Source organism: Pelodiscus sinensis, chromosome 3 (assembly GCF_049634645.1).
Source record: "Pelodiscus sinensis isolate JC-2024 chromosome 3, ASM4963464v1, whole genome shotgun sequence".
NCBI lineage: Eukaryota > Metazoa > Chordata > Testudines > Trionychidae > Pelodiscus > Pelodiscus sinensis.
In genome coordinates this window covers 99,224,384-99,246,090 of record NC_134713.1, presented here as the reverse complement: position 1 = coordinate 99,246,090, position 21,707 = coordinate 99,224,384, and the positions used below count along the sequence as shown (strand labels likewise).

General features: G+C 41.2%; 1 protein-coding gene across 2 annotated transcripts in view; it reads left to right on the top strand.

Moving 5' to 3' along the window:
- Positions 1–19,144, top strand: part of TXLNB (taxilin beta) — a 44,274-nt gene extending 25,130 nt beyond the window's left edge. The window contains exons 5-10 of one of the 2 annotated variants that reach the window (XM_075924309.1): positions 5,308–5,502; positions 8,839–8,958; positions 11,693–11,767; positions 14,044–14,136; positions 14,729–14,824; positions 15,925–19,144. In XM_075924309.1, coding sequence (XP_075780424.1) covers positions 5,308–5,502; positions 8,839–8,958; positions 11,693–11,767; positions 14,044–14,136; positions 14,729–14,824; positions 15,925–16,485 — 1,140 coding nt within the window. In that variant the 3' untranslated portion in view covers positions 16,486–19,144. The remainder of the gene's footprint in view (positions 1–5,307; positions 5,503–8,838; positions 8,959–11,692; positions 11,768–14,043; positions 14,137–14,728; positions 14,825–15,924) is intronic. The other variant, XM_075924310.1, reaches the window with a different exon arrangement.
- The last annotated feature ends 2,563 nt before the right edge of the window (positions 19,145–21,707 follow it).

Below are 21,707 nucleotides of genomic sequence, written 5' to 3'. Positions count from 1 at the left end.
ACAGGAGGAATAACTGCTCCTTGGCTGGAACTGGAACTGGGCTCTTGGCCTTGCCCAGCATTCCAAAACAGAGTTCCTCCTCCTTTTCACCCTTTCCACCTATGGTCCTTCCCTCGTTCCATCCACAGCCCCATCTATGTTCCACCTCTTCCCCCGCAGCCTCAACCGTGTTCCTTCCACAGTCTGCCTCTTTTCCCCCAAGACCCCGCCCCATCTCTCTCATTCCCCTCCCTCTCTCATGTGGCCCAGCAACCAGAAAAACAAGGTGACCCTGCTGCAGCCCCAGGGCCAGTGCAGGGAACAAGAGCTCCTCCAGCCCCAGAGCCACGCTGGTGGGAGATTTTTTTCTTGGGGCCTCTTATTCACTTCTCTCAGTGCATGGTTTAGGGAAACTTAGCTTCCCCCAACCTCCCTTGCATGCCACCCATGATTCTTGTAGTATGTAGCAGTTTTTAAGGCCCAGCACCTGGATTCATGTGATTACACAAAAATCTTTTTTTTTTAAAGCAATGTTTCTTGTCTTTAGGGTTTCAGAAAGAGGCTAAAAATCTAGAAAGTGATAAAAAGCATCCAGAGTATATATTTTTTTACATTTCATCATTTTAAGCCAATTTATTTGGGGAGGAGCTGGTTCATAATTTTTGAACATTTGGGGTTGGAAAATTTGTTTATGTTGTTAAAGCATGGGGAAAAAATAGTACAGAAAGTAGTTGATTGTGTCACTTAAGTAACAAAGGGCAAAACTGACCTCTCCTATCCATATTATGAATCCTCTCTCATTTATCATCTGGCATATTATATGCACAGCACATCATGTGTATAGTCTGCACTCATTCAGTGTGTGGAATTCCCACTGGCATGCACCGAAGTACTATTGAATATGTAATTGTCAGCCGACGGTCAGGGCAGTGAGTCCCTTATGACTGGCTGAAGTTCTTTTAAATTGTGCTTGGTTCTGTTACAGCAACTGAAGGAGTCAGGTTAAAGCTTAAACAGTTACTATTTTATTGTTACAGGGTAAACTTAGTTGTTAAATGCTACTGCTGTGTTACAGATAACACAGACACTACAAAGGACAGGACAGAAATTACACTAATAAGTCACTTACAGGTACCATGAAACCCTTTTGGTTCTCTGAGCTCTTATTAAATGCATGCAAAATAGAAACATAGCAGGTATAATTCTCACCTCTGCGTTCCAGACTTGGCGTGGCCAGCGTCTTTCTCTCAATCCCTCGGGAAGAAGTAGGGCGAGGTTGGGCGTCCCACAGACCTCAGGAGACAATCAATACCTGCCAGCAGGTATAGATGATTGGAGCTCAAATGGGGTGGGCTAGTGAACCTCTTTTTATACCCCTTGGGTCATGTAGGCTTCTTCCTGGTCTCAAGTGGCCAATTAGGAAAAATGGCTTTGAATGCCAAGTTTCCCATGCAGGGTGCAAAGCATAATTTACACCTGGGAAAATGCAGACAATGGGCACCTCTGGTATGTGATGGGCGAAGATTCCTCTCCTGGGACAGTGCAGGCATGTCAATTACTGGTACTAGCCATCAGGACGGCGGGAGGCCCCGGGTCGTCAGCTAGCCCATTTACTGTCTGGTTTCTGTTTATGGTAGAGTCAGGGACAGGCAGCACACCTGTGTTCCCAGGGCATCAAAGACTGACTGCCTTTCTCCTGCTCTCTGGGGGGGGCGGAAACCAAGATGGGGTTCGTGTCTGGCTACAGTAATACAGAACTCCACCACAAACAAAAAATACACAGCTCCAATCAGGAAGGAGAGGATCTGTCTTATTGGGGGGTTTTTTTGGTTAATATAAAAACAAATTACAAAATCTCAAATCTTTATGCATTTACAAACCAACCATACAAATAATTTCCCTACAAATACACTTGCCAGCAGAAAACAGATTTTTTATTTCTCCCTTAAGAAAAATAGATGTTCCTAAAAATAACACAATTTATTCTCATTGTTATACTATATATCCCATTGTATTTTACCAAAGTCTCCAGTCTATTTTACCAAATATCCCCAGTGACATATTTCTCTGTGCCTGTTACTGTTCTGAGAATTAGATGACAGCCAGGTGTCTGTTTAATGAAATAAATATCTCATATCCCTTGTGCCTCCTTCTAGTGGACAGTTAAGAGTGAAAGTCTCTCACATAAACACCAGCCAGTCAACAGTTTTAATTCTGGGCACAACCCAACCAGCAGAAACATTCCATCCATAGGACAAGTCAGGGTGGCTGCCCTATGCCCCAAGCTTTGGCGGGGAGAGGTGTGGGGCTGCCTCAACCATTTTATGGATGGGACCGAGGGCAGTCCAGGGGCTTATAGGGGGTGTGGCATGGGACAGCAGCAGGGGTTACCCCCACCACTCACTGCGGCAGTGAGAGACAGAGCTACCCAGCAGCCACACCACACCTCCCATATCCGAGCCCCCTGTGCTCTGCTTCACTGTGGCAGCAGGAAGCAAAATACCCCTGGGTGCTCCACTTCCCACCACCATGGTGAAGCAGAGTACAGTGGGCTGACAGAGGGCAGTGGGGTGGAGTGGAGCAGGCTTCTGGGTCGATAATCATGTTGTAAGTGTACCAAAGCTTGAGATAATGGATCATCCAGGATTTCCCGATTGGTTTATTTTGGGTAGCAGATAGAAAACTCCTGGTTGGGGATTAGTGGGGGTGATTGTGGAAATTTGGTCCTGAGCAGGATCAGGGAGCTTCATGAGCAGTTGTTTTAGTTTTGTTTGTTTGTTTGGTATTCCTTAGTGGGATCACAGGAAAGAAGCTTGTAGAATCTGGTGTTGGTGAATTGTCTGGCAGCCTCCTGTTCATAATCTGTTTTGTTCATAATGAATACAGTGCCCCATTCGTCAGTCTCTTTGATTATGATGCTAGAATTGGTTTTGAGGCTGTGTATAGTTTAACAACCATTCATTAACAGGGGTTGTGCATTTTCTCTTTTTATTTGCTTGGTTGAGAAATCTTTCCATCATCATACATGATGGTGAACTCTGTGACCCCCCTAACAGTAAAAATAGCAAAAAGAAAGAAAGATGACAAGTACCAACATTTTCAGGAGTGGACTTGTATACATTTCTGGAGAGTTCTGGATCTCCACGCAGTCTAATTTGTTGTGAGAGACTGTCCTCAAACAAAAAAAAATGAATTTAGAATGGCATTTCATGACAAAACATGCAACATTCACTACAAAATACCCCAATGGTGACACACTAAATAGACTGTGAGGAATTGCAGCAAAAAATGAACATTGGACAAAATAGCCTGTTGGCATGGTCAAAAAAAGATGGGAGCTTAAACTGTGCAGATTTTGCAGGCTCAAATAGCATTATTCAAGAGGGAAGCCCTCTTGACAGGGATTACATGAAGAGATGCATGCTAACAATTGGTCATGAGCTATTTGACTTTTTTCACAAAGACAAAATCTTACAGAAAATTCAAGACATGCCATTATTGGCAAAAACAGTTCATGCCAGAGCTGCAAACATGGCCATCAAATCGACAAGGAACAAATGCAGAATTTGAGTATAGCTACTTATTTTTCATTTTCTTTGAACGAGACAACCAACATATGTGACATTTATCAGTTGCGTATTCTGGAACAATATATTTGTGGAAATGCAGTGCACAAAGAAATGATTGCAATATTACCAATGAAAAATCAAACAAGGGCTGAAAACATCCTTAAAACTGTGATGGACTTTGTAAACAAGAAAGAAATACAGTTGCATAATCTTGTGTCTGTGTATGGTCAGTGCACCTAGCATTGTCAGCAAGTTCAGGGAATTCCTTTCTCTTTTGTCAGAATAGCTGAACCACACACTTTTGAACTTTCAATGCATTGTGCATCAGGAGCCACTTTGTGCGCAATCTTGTGGAACCAAACTCAGAAATGTAATGGGACTGATCATTTGCATGGTCAGTTGGATTCTTGCCTGAGCCCTTAATCACCATCAATTTCAATCACTCTTGAGGAAGTAGATTCCAAATACCCTGATCTACTAATGCACAATGTTCGCGGGTTATATCATGGCAAAGATTTTTCTGATTTTACCGCCTGCATTAACGAGATTAAGTCATTTTTGGATATGAAGGGCATCAAACACAGTGAACTTTCAGACTGTGACTCTTTGCTCAAGTTTTACTATCTCGTTGACATTACTGATCATTTGAATTACTTGGACCTTAAGCTACAAGGGCAAGGAAATACAGTCCTGACTCTGCAGCAGATAGTGTTTGGATTTGAGTCAAAATTGATTGTCTGTATCAGAGATATCAAGATGGGCAGACTCCCACATTTTGAAAGACTACAAATGTTTCGTGATTCATATCAGAAAGAGAATCCAAATAACAGCCTTGATTTGCAGCAGCTAGGCGGGTTTGTTTCTGAGCTCCTGAAAGCATTTAAGTGTCTTTTTGTTGACTTTTACAAACACAGTGCTCTGCTTAAGTTTATGATTCATCGACATAAAGCATCCAATGAAGAACTGGATTTGACAGTCATTCCAAGCTTCTTAGTCAGCAATTTGGAAATGGAATTAGCAGATTTCAAGGAGTCGGATATCTGGGTGGAAAAATTTGTCAAGCTGAATTCTGATTTAGAATACCTTGCTCAACAATGTGCAGTATTGGCAAAACCACACAAATTGGCTGACATGAAGAAATTGGAACATGATGATAATCAGAATCTGAAAACTTGAAAAGAACTTCCTGTAATATACAACACCATGCAGAATGTCACATTGGTCGTATTTTCAATGCTTGATTCTACCTATATGTGTGAGCAGGCTCTCTCTCATTTGAATCACATCAAAGGTAATTTGCGCTCAAGATTGACAGAAGACAGCCTGAATGCGTGCATGAAGTTGAATTTGACCAGTTATGATGTAAACTTCAAAGAAATGTGTGAAAAGATGCAGCAGTAGAAGTCCCATCAAATAAAGTCTGTGAATACATTTCAATTATGCTATTATTAATCATCGTGTTAATTATCATTAACATTAAGTTGTATATTTTCAGTCATGCAAATGGGCATTCTTATACTGGCTCTTTGTTGACCACTTGTTCTGAATTTTGATGTAGTTTGCCTCTTCGGTTTGAAAGATTGGTCTAATCCAATCTGTGTATTTATAGTCTTATTCGTCACCTGTCTTTATGAAAGAATGAACTCTAATGAGAACTGCAAACATAATAACTTTCAGATGGGTCCAATTCCCCTCTTTTTTAAAATCAGGCTGTTTTATTTATTTATTTAAATTATCACATTCTCCATGTTTTTAACAGGAAGAAACTCTTCAACGGGCCCGGGAGGAAGATGAGAAGAGGAAAGAGATCACAAATCATTTCCAGGGCACACTGAGTGATATCCAGACTCAGATTGAGCAGCAAAGTGAAAGGAACATGAAACTGTGCCAGGAGAACACAGAGCTGGCTGAGAAGCTGAAAAGCATCATTGATCAGTATGAACTCAGAGAGGAGGTAAGACTACTGTGCTTTCATTCCAGACAGACTACTAGGGCAGGCAGCTTCCTTGAGGAAGAGAGAGGCAAGTTTTGAAGTGCATGAGCATTAGATGTATTTCCAACCCCATCCTCTCAATTTGCTGTCACTTTTGTGCTTTGCAAAGCTTTTCTGTGATGTGCAACATAGATAACATTGTCAAAATGTAATAGCACATTGCAATTTAATCTAGACCATGTGGGAAACACATTAGTGCTTTAGAAATGCTCTGGCAGCTACAGATTAATGAAAAGTGTTAACCGGCGATGCATTGGACGCTGAACAGATTCTAGCATGCAGATACAACTTTCACTATAAAATCTGCATTAAAAATATAGATAGCATATTATCCCTTCAGTAAATATTAGAGCTGATGAAAAAACTTCAAAAAAGCCCCAACATTTTCATACTATGATTTTTTTTCAAGACCTATTAAATATCTCAACCCATGACTGCATAAGACTTTTCATTGTTAATAAGTATGTTCATTGTGATTCTCAGTCCAAATATATGCATTAAAAACACACTAAAAAAAGAAAGAAAAGTGATATAGGTACTGTGTATTTCCAGTCTCAAATGCTGACCCCCTTTGGACTGAAGAAACCCATCTAATTATTTTAGAATCTTATTGTATCCTGTATTAAATCATCCCCTGAGTGAAACATACATGTTTTTGAATGGTTTCTATCAAAATAAAAAGAAGTTTTATCTAAATGTGGGATGACTTATAGACTGATCAAATGAGAGATTAAGGGAATGTTTCAATTCCAAATCAGGACAAAAAAGTCAAAATTTTAAATATGTTCATGAACTAATAATCTGAAACAGTTTTTGGATTGTGTCCATTGATAATTTTAGAATATTTTGTTCTGATTTAGACTTTCTATTTTTAAGCTTTTTAGGAATAAATTAACAAAAATCTTGAAATGTACAGTTGTTTCAAACCATAAAGCAATCCTTTTTTTTCCTGTTAAAAATGTCAAAACAGGATGTTTTGATCATTTCAAAACTTTTTTTTTTTTTTTTAAATCAAGAAATTAGTTGGGGACAACCTTTTCCTGTGGACAGTTTTGGTTACACACACAAAAACGTTACATTGGAAAATTTCCAACCAGCTCTAATGATTTACTCAACACAACAAAAGCCAGGTGGGTCACTGCTGATATTTCTTTTGAGCACGCCAATGCTCTAGAGCAGGGTTTCCCAACCTATGGGTTGAGACCCAAATATGGGTCACCATTACATTTCAAAAGGGTTGCCAGGTGTCTCCCCAGGTGGCTCTTAAGGAGTCATTCACGCATTTTTTTTTAATTGCCCTGGGTCACCAAGTCTTCCTGAATTGTCAAAATGGGTCCCCATCTGGAAAAGGTTGGGAACTGCTGCTCTAGAGTCATGGATCCAAGGCCGGAATGCACCATTAGATCATTTGGTCTGTCTGCCTGTATATTTCACTCAATAATTTCTGCATTGACCCAGTTTATGTGGATGAGTTAAAGCACATATAATTACCAGGAGAAAACAATAGTCAGTAAGGGCTCACTCCCACAAAGTGTTGTTTGATCCAGCAAAGTACTGAAGCATGTGCTTAACTTTACCTGGGTATGGAGTCCCATTGCCTCAGCAAGACAGCTCATGTTCTCAAGTGCTTTGTTGTGTCAGGCCAGGCTGCTCAGCACTTTGCACACTGATGCCCAAAGGGCCTGATCCTGTTTAGTGTTTTATCCAGATGAATCCCTGCATTCACACTGAGCTATGTGCAGCACTGGGACCTAATACTTCTGTTTTCACTTTATCCATCAGTTGGCTTAGATATTTGGTTCTAATACATCAGTCAAAATCTTAACCAGTTACCAGTATCAATAAATAGTGTTCACTGTGCATAGTCATGATCTGATGAGCAGCTATTTGAGATGCGAGTAATCTTTTTGATTGTACAGGTTGAACCCTCCCTAGTCCAGCACCCTTGAGACCTGACCAATGCTGAACCAGAAAATTTGCCGGACCACAGGAAACCAATATTATCTATCAGCATTACCAACATTTCCACTGCTTACTGGGCTTAAAGAAGACATTTAGGGGTAAATTAGAGCTAAATAACAGCACAGAACACTGAGAGCCAGGACTGGTGGCTGTAAACAAATTTTATGAGTTCACGGGAAACTTGGCAACACCATGATAAGTGGACATCCTGCTAACTAACCACAGATGTTGCTGGACCAAAGAGTGCTGGTCTAGAGAGGTTCAACCTGTACTAATGAGTTTATATGTTGATATTGTACATTGTAATGCATAGCAAGGATGAAGATCCCCAGGATTGTTTTTTATTACTGTGTAAATCTAAACTAATACAAACTTGGCTTTGCTTCTGAAGTGAATTCTGGCACAATTTGTTCATATGAAAAGAACTATTGTTTTCTAATAACCGCAATAGGCTGGGAATGTTTAGGGTTTGTAGAGTCCTGCTTGGAAACAAAAATTTGGATCCACAGCCCATCCACATCCATGATAATTAACTTCTGACTCACAAGAAACACTCTATTTTTATATGTATCCACATCCACATAGTGGTGCAGGAACTGTTTGTAAGGTGGGGGTGCTGAGCTGTGCTACCCCTCCACCTGTTCACACCCCTCATCACCCTATGCTGGGGTCATACCTAGGGTTGCCAACTCATGGAGATTGGATGGACCAGATGCCATTGCCACAAATAGCATATGGTCTGGGAGAGTTGGCAACCTAGTCACAGCTGGAAGCAGCTGTGGAACCCTGGGTTGGCAACAGAACCACAAGCAGCAGCACACCCATCAGAGCCAGTGGGCTGAACTCAGGTGATATCAGACTGCAGAATGGTGGGTATGGCAGTTGGTGGGACCCCAGGGAGTACCAAAGTTGGTGGGGCAGGCCGAACCCTGGAGCGGCTGCGTGGAGGCCAGGATACTGGTTTGGTGAGTAGACAGCAGAGCTGGCCCCCGGGCACAGGGAAGACAAGGCAAAACCTGTGGGTGCTGAAGCACCCTCCACATGTCTGTTTCTCATGCCTATCCATCCATATCTCATTGGTATGCAAGTTGGATCTGCATCTGATACACAATCTGAAAAGATGGAAAGTAATATAACCTCATCCACCTCCAGGGATGTAGATATCTGCGGATATAAAATGGATATCTATGGATTTGCAGAGCTATCTATCCATTTGCAGTATTTTGGCCTTTATGCTTGATCTAGTAGGCAGCATGTGTGTGTGAGCATGCAGGGGTGTGTGTGTCACTATAACTGCAGTTTGAGAACAGTGGTGTGTTTTTGGTTTTTTTGCAGCAACTTGATAAAATATTTAAGCACAGAGAACTTCAGCAGAAACTGGTGGATGCCAAGTTGGAGCAATCACAGGAAATGATGAAAGAAGCCGAGGAGCGACATGAACGAGAAAAGGAATATGTACTTATCTCTCTAATTTGTCTGCTCATTTGTCTGTCTGTCTTTAGATAAGAGATGGGCCCAATTCACCTCAAACTATTTCACCACAATAATTGGCTCTGCAAGTGAGAGTTGTGATACAGTGACAGGGCAACGTGATGGAAACTTTCACTGCTGTTGCCCTTGATGTGTTTGCATTATAGATACAGAAATACAGCCTCCAGGACTACCAGATTGCCACCTCTTCTTAATGTTAAAAAATAAATAAAACAAACCATAACATGGGTCAGAGTACATATGGCATGGCTTATTTCATCAGTACACAGGGTCAGATCATACTCCCAGTTGTAAAGCACTGATCTCCATCTATGCCTGTTGATGATATTTCTCCAAAGGGCTCTGATGAATGTGACTAAATTCTAACTGGGCCCCACAGCTCATGTGAAAGGGTGTTTCCAGTAGAGGTTGCAGGCAGGGGTGATCACAGAAGTCAATTAAAGTGGTTTGAGTGCATTATCCAGTAATCAAAACAACATGTGCTGAAAGTGAAACCCTAAGAAGTGCTCTCTCTCTTAGACTACAAAGCCCAGAGTTGTCTTCTAACTTTCCCCCAAAGTCTTGAGCACTCAGTTCAGCCATTGAGGTCAAGCACAAGACCAGAGTTTCCCCCTAATAGAAATACCAACTGAGAAAACAAGTTAGTCACCCAATAAAAATTAATTGTATAATTGACAGAGCCTGCAAGGCCCCACACACCGCTCATTAGAGTTTGTCTGTTACACAATAACTTTTGAACACTGCACCCAACCAATTCTAAAATGTCCCAAAGTGCTCTATGTCTCAGTAGACAGAGTCCTAATCATCTGAGTGAAACTGGAAATCAGAAAAGGCCCATCAAGTGCTCACTGGGTGCTGCAGATGGCAAAATTACTCTGGTGGCCCTTGCTGTTGCTGACACACATCACAGGCAGCCCCATAATATGCTGCACTCTTTTGTTGGCTGTACAACTTGGCCTATATGTGTAAGGAAGTGTGAGATCCTCTAATAAAAATGCAACATCTAGTAGTATGTGCATTTCTTTAGAGGCTGGCACAAACTGAGGATGAGTTAGCACAAGGCTTCAGTGGCCTATAGTAGATTTTCTCCATCATCTTCCATTTGATTGGTGTTGCTTTGATACCCCAATGTGCCATGTATTATCATTACTTTTAATAAGTTTTTAGGTCTTCAATTAATTGCAGGTGCAATTTAGGCCATACTTGACTTCTTAGTGCCTGATTTGAAGACACAGTCAAGTACTTGAATATCTAATTTACCTGACTTTGTAGTCTGTGAATGCAAAAAGAAAAGTCTAGATTTGAAACTGTAATACTCCCTTTTACACCTTGCATTAAAACAGATTGCAAACTCTTAGAGGCAAGGACTGTCCCTTACTCTGTTTTTATAATGCTTACTACAGTGGAGCTTGATCCTGATCCACAATCAAAACATGAATACCAACAATAACATCATAATTTGTCTAAACATTGCATTAAATATTTTTGTTATAATTGGTCTTTAAGTTGACTTGGTACAACAGAATTCATCATTCACAATCTTGTATCCAGACTGTAGGACTACTCCCTTATTATTACTTCACATTTTATTAATTAAAAATAATAGTTTTCATTATTGAATTTCTACCAGTTTGGTTTTTGTGAATTAGCACAGGCTCTCCAGCCCTCCCCCTGCAACAGCAGTCTGCCTGCTGCTGTGTTCCTAGCAGGGCAGAACAGCATTCCAATTATTTGTTCTTTGTTTGTTCCAAGACAGAGCAGCTCACTCAATTGTTAGATACTTCCCAGAGTTTTGAAAGGGAAAGGGCACATACTTGCAGAGTAACAAAGATTAAAAAAAACACTGAGTACAGCCATCAGTGCAGGCACTGAGGGATACCGGAGAAAGCCAGTTGTCTCGACAAAACAAACAGCAGATTCCATACTGGCTCTTTGTCGACAATAGAGGAATAGGAAAAGACAAAAATCTCTTGCTGGGGTGGAAGTTTTTTGTCACCAAACCTGGGTGTTTTCCCCTACAAGAATTGCCCTGCTGTATAAATGCTCTCGCTGTTGCTGAAAGGCAGGTTTTGGTGACAAAACATACCAGTATAGACAAGCCCCTGGAATTGAAAATCTAGTCCAGCATGCAAATGTTAACACAATTAGGTATTCTTCACATGTGTTACTTACATGCCTTCTCAAGAAAGTAATTCAGAAATTAGGGTTCATCAAACTAATGATCATCCATAACCTCTCTTCATGCTGGATGGCCTTCCATGGGATCCTTTGAATTACACATGTATTAAATTGACTTTGGCCAGAACTTGGGATCCTAGCCAAAATTATCTAAATCCTGTCTCCAGTAAAGTCAATGGGAGTTTTGCCATTGACTTCAATGGGGCTAAGATTTTACCAACATGGCTAAAAATGTATAGTTATATTTCCTTAGATGTTTCATGACCACGTTGTATACAACACATGCGATCTTCTACCCCAGGATCTTCTACCCCAGCTATTTTTGAAATCCCAGATTTTTTTCACTGAATCCTCACCCACAATTTTCAAACTGATGTTAACGGCCCCAATCGCGATAAACTAGTCTTTTGTGTTGCTGGAATTTATATCAGCTATTTCCAGAAACACTGTGCATCTTAGTTGGATTTATAATTGCAAAGGCACAGAAATAATCATCTTCTCTCTGTTGTTCTAAACACAGCTACTAACTCAAGCGGCAGAATGGAAACTCCAGGCAAAAATGTTGAAGGAACAAGAGACTGTACTCCAGGCTCAGGTGAAGTTGATTGCATGGTGTGCCTATGTTTGCCCATTTTTAGCCCACGCAACACATTCCAGGTAAAGTATTCCAAAAGCCCTGTCTGTATTCCTCCAAAGCCTATTCTGAATCATAAAGGCATTGTACTAATGTAATCCAAATATATTCAAGCATGTAGCAGAACAGTGAACCCCACTGAAGTGTTTGCATGTGCATACAATACTGAGCCGCAAAACTCTATACAGGCAGTCCCCGGGTTACATGGATCCGACTTACATCAGATCCCTACTTACAAACAGGGTGAGGCAACCCCGCAGTAGCTGCTTCCCCCCAGCAGACCAGGGAGACGCGAAGCTAGCGCCCCCCCAGCAGAGCAGGGAGACGCGAAGCGGCTTTTCTCAGCAGAAACCTCAGCTTGAGAATAAAGGACTGAGGGAAGTGAGGTGTGGGAGAATAAAACTGAGCTCTGGAGAAATGTTTGGCTAGAGTTTCCCCTACAATATGTACCAGTTCCGACTTACATACAAATTCAACTTAAGAACAAACCTACAGTCCCTATCTTGTACGTAACCCGGGGACTGCCTGTACTGTAATAATGTTGGAAGCCCGTACCAGGATGCTCACCATGACTCTTTCTCAGCCCAGACCAATACACCCTTTTAGATGCCAATTAAACAAAGCATTGAAGCATGTACTTAACTTTAAGCACATGGATTGTGGTGTAGCCTGTTGTTAAGCATGTCCTTAAGTGTTTTGCCGGAATTGCGTCTGACTGCAGAATTCCCATGAACGTCCAGGCATAGAGTGCTTGTACAAATGGGCCCTTTGTGTTTTCTGCTTAACAGGGCATAAGACTGTGTTTGAAAAATACATTAAAATAAAATGTATTAAACAAACTATCACAGATAGGGCTGGAGTGAAATGCAATAGCAGCCAAGAAACATACAAAACCTTACAACAGTCACTCCATCACAGACAGTAACGATACCAGACTTGAAATGTGGGTAAGCAATTAAAAGCAGACATATGATGTGTATTCCAAAAAGAGAAACCATGAATAGCTTTTCCTAGACTATTAGGGAAATACCTAATGGAAATATTCATACAGATTCATAGATTCTCTTTTAGGACTTAAATGAGAATTACGCCATTAAGGAGCATTTTTAAACCAGCCTATAGTTCTCTATAGCCCAGATAAAACTCACTGTTAAATGCTTGCAGTCCTAAGAGCACTTACTGGAGATCACTGGAGAGCTCGGAGCAGATCTGCCCAACACAGTGGTGAAAACACTCACAATGCACCTCATCTGCAGTGGTGCTTTCATTGTTGTAACCACCAGGCAAGAACAGTTGCACAAAAGGGCTTCTTCCTGAGCAGGAGCATCAGAGTTCTGGTGCAAGAAGCCCTGATTTCATACAGTAGAACATCAGTTTAGTTGCCCAAGAACACGCGGCCAGTATAGACAGGCAGCAAGTTTTTGCGCAAGAGCGGCCACTTTTGCGCAAGATCGCTCCAGTGTAGACACAGCCTTGATATATTGTTCCTCGACTATCCCTGTAGAAAGACTCACAATCCAGGTAGGGTAACCTAACCTCACTGTGCAGCCAAGTAAGAGCTGTGACAATCTAGCCATGGCTCAACAAGGTGAGAAGGATATATGGTCCTTTAAAAGGACAACAAAGGCAGTTGTCTTCCTGGTTTTATGTTACATCCTGTGCTTTATTTCATGTTTAGCCTTTCTAGAAGTTGTTTTATGTGTCACTTTGGGACATACCACTGCCAACTGAGACTTCTAGCTGATATGGGTCTATTATGCTTGTGTTACAAATGCTTTTTAAACTGCCATGGCCACATTTGACATTTTTGGAAGGCATTGTGGTTACGATTCAGAGCCCCTGGTTCTTTACTAGGCTTTACAATGTCGGCTTTCTGCACGTGGGACCTTAGGAAAATTGTGGGTATCAACATTTTCAAGTCTTTACTTATTGAGCTCTTCCACATGACATCTTGAGCCTGATATTCAGAATGCTGAGCACACACAACTCCAACATACTTTAGAAAATATTGACCTCAGTCTTTCTGCTCTTCCTTATTCTATTCCTCTCTAAAATAGGATAATAACATCTCATCAGAGTGCAATGAGACTAAGATCACTAATGTGGTGCTTTGAAATCTTCAAATGAAAGGTGCTCTGCCAGCACAAAAGGATTATTACATTAAAATAAGGGGTGTATTCATTCAATTTGACTACAGGGAGCTTCTGAAACTGATCTGTTTGTTCCCGTGTACGTAGCTCACCCTCTATTCTGAAAGATTTGAAGAATTTCAGAAAACACTGACAAAAAGCAATGAGGTGTTTGCCAGTTTCAAACAGGAGATGGAGAAAGTGAGTAGCACATGTTATTTCTAAAATCTGACACTTCACTTTGAGACACAGGATTCTCCTTTGCGATTATTTATCTTTCAGTTGGGCCATTTCTGTATGCTTGAGTGAAACACACTGGCCTAAGTTTGAGTGGTATGTGAGATGGGGTCAGAAAGACCAAATATATTGTAGGATTGTTTTGATATGTTGTGTACATTTCTGATTTCTGCCAACTGATATAAACTCTAAGAAGAGACCCAGAATCTCCCCTTCACAGACACTTATGGGAACTTTCCTTAATCACAGCCTATATTTTTAACACATAATAATTTTTAACCGTGTAATACGTTTTTCCTATTTTCAAGTAGGCAGGTGTGTATGGCGGGGGTATTCACGTGTGTCAACTTGCAATGCTTGAGGAGTTGACATTAAGCCAGTCTCTTGCTGTATGTTACTCTTCACCCATCTTTCTTTGACAGTGCTATATTCATGTTCACTGTAGTTGCTGATTACAGAGCTATAAGTATGGATTTAAGAAAAGATAACAAAAGTGCTCTTCTAACTTCAATTCGCATTTGGGATTCATGGTGTGATTCTCTTCCTGCTTCCATAGATGACAAAGAAGATGAAGAAGTTGGAAAAGGATACAGCTACATGGAAAGCCAGGTTTGAAAACTGTAACAAAGCTCTATTGGACATGATTGATGAGGTGAGAAACCTGCTTCACAATTTTTTTTTCATATTTTTAAGGTCTGATCCAAAGCCCATTAAAATCTTGATAATTGATGGCTCTGGATCAGGGACCTTTTTCTGAGTTCTGTATATGTTGATCTTTGAAAAAATATTGAATCTATTGAGGTCAAGATATAACTGAGTCTGCCTCCTTGCTTACACTAACAGTCTGTCTACATGGGAAGTTTCTCCTAATTAACTAAAAGGACTAATTTAAAGTGCATTAAATCCTCATGTGGATGCTCTCATTCAGCAGTGGCATGCCCTTAATTCACTTTAGATTAAAGCCACTTGACTGCTGAAAGAAAGTGTCCACACAGGGATTTAATGTGCTTTAAATGATGCACTTTAAAGTCAGACCTTCAGTTAATTTCCAGAATAGAAGCCATTGGGGTCCACTGTAAATTTTAAAGTTCCTGATAGAGATAGACTGCATAGAAAATTAGTAGGGATGTAGGAACAGGTTCAAATAAAATAAGAAGCCATCCCAAATTTAAATGTCACTTGGACCAAGTTTTTGAGATTTGAAAAAAAGGTGAACAACACGTGTGCCCCCCATCCACCCACAACCTCCAGCACTATCATTTTTGTGGATTTCTACACCAGCTAGACTCAGAAAATGTAGATGTCCACAAAATGCTGCAGGAAAGGCTGTTCTCACAGAATGTCCTACCAATCAAAAAACAAGATGGACTGAAAATATAAGATAGCCTGTTCTCACAAAAAATTCCAGTGGTTTTACAGGAAGTCCAGGTAAGCAATATAGATCTTAGGTGCTTATCTGTTCTGACATCCTGAACAATTCTATAGTCCTCCCTTGCTAGAAATTATTCATGACTATGTCTATGCCTCATATCTCTTGGTCAAATTCAGCTGAGTGCAAAGGACCTGCAGAATGTCTTATTCACCGCTTAAGTGACACTTCAGTGCACTGGAGTGAATTAGTACTTAATTAGGAAGATAGTAATTACATTTGATTACTTTTAGAACTTGCAGTGAAGAAAGACTGTACGGAACACATTATATCTGTATAACTTCATTTTTCTACACCTTTGCCTGATTTTGATTTGCCCACAGAAAGCAATGAGGGCTAAGGAGTATGAGTGCTTCGTGCTGAAAATCCAGAGGCTAGAGAATCTTTGCAGAGCACTGCAGGAAGAGAGGAATGAACTGTACACAAAAATAAAAGAAGCCAAATTCACTAACGAGGAAGAGGAGGATGAGGAGGATGGAAATGATGATACCTTAGGGAAAGAGGCTGATGCAAATCCATCCATTACCAACCAGGATACTGCAAAGCTGTCCAGTATCGATGAGAACATATTGAAGAATCTAGCTGCAGCATTCACGGTGACCCACCATGTGCAGGATCCCCTCACAGTCTCCAGAGAGAACAGCAATCCAGAGCTGGCTGACCATCAAGCATGCAGCCCTCTTTGCCTCTCACAGCCAGAGCTTCCTTCTCATCCCACTCCTCAGCCAGAGGCAGGGAGTCCCTCTGGGCGGCTGAGTCCTGCACTGAAGTCCACTGAATGTGCACCAAAGGTTGAAAAATGTGAAGGAGCCCCAGCAGAGCAGCCTCTTCAAAATCAGCCCACACAACAAACAGTAAATGATGACATGGAAGGAGTAGATTAAACATAACACTGGTTTCTGGCTCGACTTTCTACCAATCATAGCTCCATTTTCTCCCTGAAATAATTTTCTGAAACAAACCAAAAAGCTTGAAAACATGCTCAAACATGTCACCTTTTCACCAACACCCCACAGTATTAGCAGGGTACCTATTTCGGCTGTCCCTCATATGTCCAAAGCACAATTTTTTTTTAATATCAGCAAAAGTATAACATTTCAGGATCTTTTTTCTAGGCATCTCACCCAACAAATTGTTCAGGTTTCATGTTTTAAGAATTGTTGCAGTGCAGATACTCATTTTTAAAGCTATATAATTAAACACATTAATTTGGCTTGGTGTTGCACAAAACATGCCCTGTGTTGAAACCAGGGGAGTTTAATAAATGAGGTGATGAGGATTTGTGATCACAGCAGAGGCATTGTTAGGGCAAGTTGGAGCCATTCAGTACAACAATGGCATATTTTTGCAAAATTTACCTGCACAAATCACTAACTTGTTATTGGAAACGTTGTATCTGAACACCCATACACAACTCCAAACATCTACCGCTAATTGCCATCTCTGTACAGTGCTATGATTATGTCATTGCTCTCAAATGACACATAATGAAAGGGAAAAGTTCTTTGTGAGAGGCTTCATAATATTGCTGTTTTATTCTTTAGGATTAAATCCTGACTTTTAAGGAACAGCCCTGAGCAGGAGACACCATGGAGATGCCCTGCCTTGCCAGGAGAACCAGAGATTGTGTCTCAGACAGGTATACTTTCTCCCCATAGTTCTCTCCATGTGGTGCACAGAATGCTCCACCACAGATTGCTCCCAGAAGCATACGCCCTTTTGCTTAAACTGGTGCAGACAGGAGAAGGACTTGGGCTATGCTGCTTTCTCTTCATTCCCTTTTCTGGTATCCTGCTCCCCAGGGTAGAACAAAAGCAAACAGTCTCTGTGCTCCCCTGAGCACCAGGAATGCAGAGCATAGGAGAAGAAAGGTGGTTTGAACTCCCCAACCCATCAGCAAGCCCACCCAAGTGCCCATCTGGTCCTTACTATGTTAGCCAGCTGGTTTTAGAGTGATGAGCTGATTTTAGAGTCATGAGCAAATGGTCCTATGGGGGGGCGCTGATAGGGCACCCAGAAGGGAATGTCAGGTGTTTTATTTGGCAGAGAATCCTCATCTTCCCTGCCCACTCATAGCTAGAATCCCTCTCTCATCCCCAAACTGCATTCTCTGTACTCAGTCCAGTGGGCAGGGAGTTCCAGTGGGCCCATTTGTATTCTACTCTGGTTTCATTACTCTCTGTGGATATTAGCCGGCAGTTCCTGCAGGGAGCAATGAGCACAGGCATGTAGGCAGCACTGCTCATGGAATCCCATGACACCTGTTGTATCTATGGCAAGGAGACCCTGGGTCACAGCTATGTAGACTGTGTCAGGCTATAGCCAATCTGCCAGCTCCTTCGGAATCTCTTTTTGAAGGTCTGGTTGCACTTTTCTCCTGACCTGTTTATTCTTGCACACCTTATCCGTGGTCCCAGGATGTTGCAAGATCTCCCCATCAACCTTCTCCTAGTACTTGCCAAAATGACTACCACCAGACCAGGAGGAGGAAGCTTGATGGGGCAAGAGGAACATGCTGCAACTGTGGCACCTATTTTTGGTTCCTCATCAAATCATACCACTAGGTAGAGTTCCTGTGGGTGCTGTCCACTGATTCCTTAGACATCTTTAAGGAGTGGTGTCAGGGTTTCTCTGCATGCTGTCTCTTTCTGGATCCCTTTGAGCTTCACTTCCATTCCTGTTTTCTCATTTATTCTCCCAAGGTATCATTTGTGGCCTGGGCTTAGTGGTTCCTCTCCCACCAGGAGACAGGCCTTTAGTCATGTTTGAGCCCAGGCCTGCCATTTTTATGAAAATAAGACCAGTCATACTGGGTCAGACCAAAGGTCCATCTAGTCCAGTACCCTGTCTTCTAACAGTGGCCAATGCCAGGTGCCCCAGAGGGAATGAACAGAACAGGTAATCATCAAGTGATCCATCCCATTGTCCATTCCCAGCTTCCAGTTACAACATAGACACACTTAATCTAGGGCCCAACCATCCCAGTATCCACAATAAGAATACTGAGTCCAGGTCTTCGGCTACCAGTTCCTAGTCTGACTATCTCAAAACTGTGAAAATGCCACTAATATGAGAACAGATGTCCAGAAGTTAGAAAAAGAAATATTACACACTAACAAACTCATCCATATATATGAACATTGAAATGCCTTCAAATGTTTCATGTTTGCACTGTTCTGTACAATCTTTTTGAAAATTAACTGTTGCAATAGCCACAGAATGATTTATGACAGTTGTTTTTCTGGGATTGGACTTGGCCATTATGGCTAAAATTTTCAAATTTAGATGCCTAAAATTAGATGCTGCCTTTTATATTTAAGCTCCTAAATGTTGGTAATCTCTCCTGAAAAATCAGACCACGTAGATCCCTGGCTTTGAAGATTTTAGCCTATAAATTAATTGTTTCAGTTGTTGATTTCTGTTTAAGTTCTAGTGATTTTGTGTTAATAGAAACTCGGTATAAATTTGAAGCATATAAAGTTTTGCTTGTGGTTAGTATGTTTTAAAATTAAATTAGTATAAATCATATATCCATTAAACCTCTTTCTGCTCTGGTGATTTGTGAATTTTTTAGCTTGGGTTTGTTTGAGGGGGGATTTTTTGTTGGGGGGCTGGCTTAGATTTGTTTTGGGGTTTTGTTTGTTTTGGGTTTTTTTGCCATTTTAATACATGTCCTCATACTACTCCTTTTTCTCTATATAGTCTTTTATAATGTATTCACCACCATTGTATTTAAGCTCCTTACAAACTTAAATATTGAGTGTCTCCCCCCCCAAAAAAACTACATTACAAGAACATTTGGATTACAAAGTCATGCACTCTGAAGGAAGGAAATGCCAGAATTAAGGCTGCTTGTGTAACCAACAGACAACAGCTTCATCCCCTACATCACCCATGCTGTGTTCTGAGAACAAGTCAGGGTGATGTAAGGAATGAGGCAGGAGTCCTGTAGAAAATTAGTATATAATCTTGCCACTTGCGCTCATGCCTCTTTCCCCAACCCAGCTCTAGCTCTTAAATCCTTTTCTGCTGCCCAGGTCTCCCAATTCCCTCCTCTTCCTCAATGTCTCTCACCTGTCTTCCAACCCTGCATCTCTTCCTCTACCACCCCATAGACCATACAGTGAGGCCCGTTGTTGTACTTAGAAAATGAGTTTTATTCCTTCACCAGACACTACTTATTCTCTGCAGATTTATTCTCAGTCAATAACCGGAGATCCTGTGTTAAAAGTTCTCTGCAAGAAACCCTTAATTCTACCGTCATGGCACATCTAAAGTTAGCAGTTTTGATATAATATAAAAGAGTTCTTCTCCATAATTTCATTAATATTTGGCCTGTAAAGGCCCAAATAAGCTGCAAATCATTGAATGAATATGGAAGTACATTATAGACAAGTGTAATGGACTGAGGAACTTAGAAGTCATACATAAGACAAAACATTGTAAATACCTAATTTGGGTGAAAATACATTTTTTTAGTAGTTATGGATAATAAAATGTGCTAAAGAATTAAAAATTCTTGCCCTACTGGGGTGTTTATGTATTAATATTTTCTATAATCAGTCTAACAGATAATGTGCAATAAATTACCATGACTCTTTTTTGCTAGTAAGTATAAATTAAAGTTATTACCCCATCCCTATAATTTGTTTCTTAGCAATACTCACCTTTCACTGTAGGCAGAATTATGTTAGAATTTACCCTCAAGAGAAGTGTTTCTGCACCAGCTTAGCTACGTGAAATGATAGAAAAATGCATCAGATATATTAAATTTATGAAAATACCTAAAATTTTACTGTTTTCCTCAACCACAGCACTGAACCAGATAAAACACTGAAGTCCTCTTTATTTCTTACTCAAATATTTATAAGTGATAGTTTATCCAGATTGGTATGATATAATTGTTAACATAAGTCAAAATTGTAATTTCTGTTTCAAGTCCAGTGTTTGTTATGAATCATATGTATTGCTGTTGGCCCTGTAATGGTTATTCCTGAATAAAATACATTTTTATTTGCCAGTCTGGTAACCTACTCACCACAATCTCTATAGCCAGACATGTCACCATTGTGAAAAGCACGTTCAGCAGATTTTTTGTTGGTGTTCTCACACTTCTTCTAACACGAGTCTGGGCAGGAAAGCCCAGCAGCAAGACAGGAACATCACCCTGTTTGACATATCACATGCTTGTAGGCGTGAGACACTGCAAAATAGGATCTGGCGCTGTTAATGCTCTCCATTAGCAGCAGGGGAATGGGGCATTCATCCTGTCAACAAGAGAGTGTTTCTTCTGGCAATTTGCCTGCTTGCTGTGTTAGTATAGAGCAGGGGTGGGCAATAATTTTTGACAGGGGGCCATGCCAAGAATTTGGGAAGTGGTCAGGGGTCACACTCTTTCATATTAATGGAGGAATTGTGGGGTCTGGGATGGAGGTTGAGTGCAGAAGAAAGCTTTCAGTAAGGGATTGGGATGCTAGAGAGGGTGTGGGGTCTGGGAGGGAGTTTGGGTGAAAGACAGTTGTGACCAGGGTTAGAGAACAAGGGTTTGGGTTATAACCCTCTAAGCTTTTCCATCCGTGGGTGGAATAATTTTCGTTATGTGCACCAAGACGTGTGCAGATATGCACCACCAGTAGAAATACATGCTGCTGGCTCTGGGCACTGTGAGCACTCTGCTAATCACCTGAGCAGCATTTGAATGTCTCCTGGTGCCTGCACAAGCACTGAGTTTACAGTGAACACTGATTGTGATCTGGGGCAGGGGTTTGGGGTGCAGGATCTGGAAGGGGATATGGGTGCAGGTGGGGGATGGAGGGTTTGGGTTATGTGGGGTAGGGGTACAGGAGGTAAATGCCCCCTTTATTGGACTCTGCATATTCACAGGATGTGATTCTCCAAGTGTTTTCTATGGGTATGTCTACACTACCCCGCTAGTTCGAACTAGCGGGGTAATGTATGCATACCGCACTTGCTAATGAAGCCCGGGATTTAAATTTCCCGGGCTTCATTAGCATAAGCGGGGAGCCGCCATTTTTAAATCCCCGCTGCTTCGAACCCCGTGCAGCGCGGCTACACGGGGCTCGAACTAGGTAGTTCGGACTAGGTT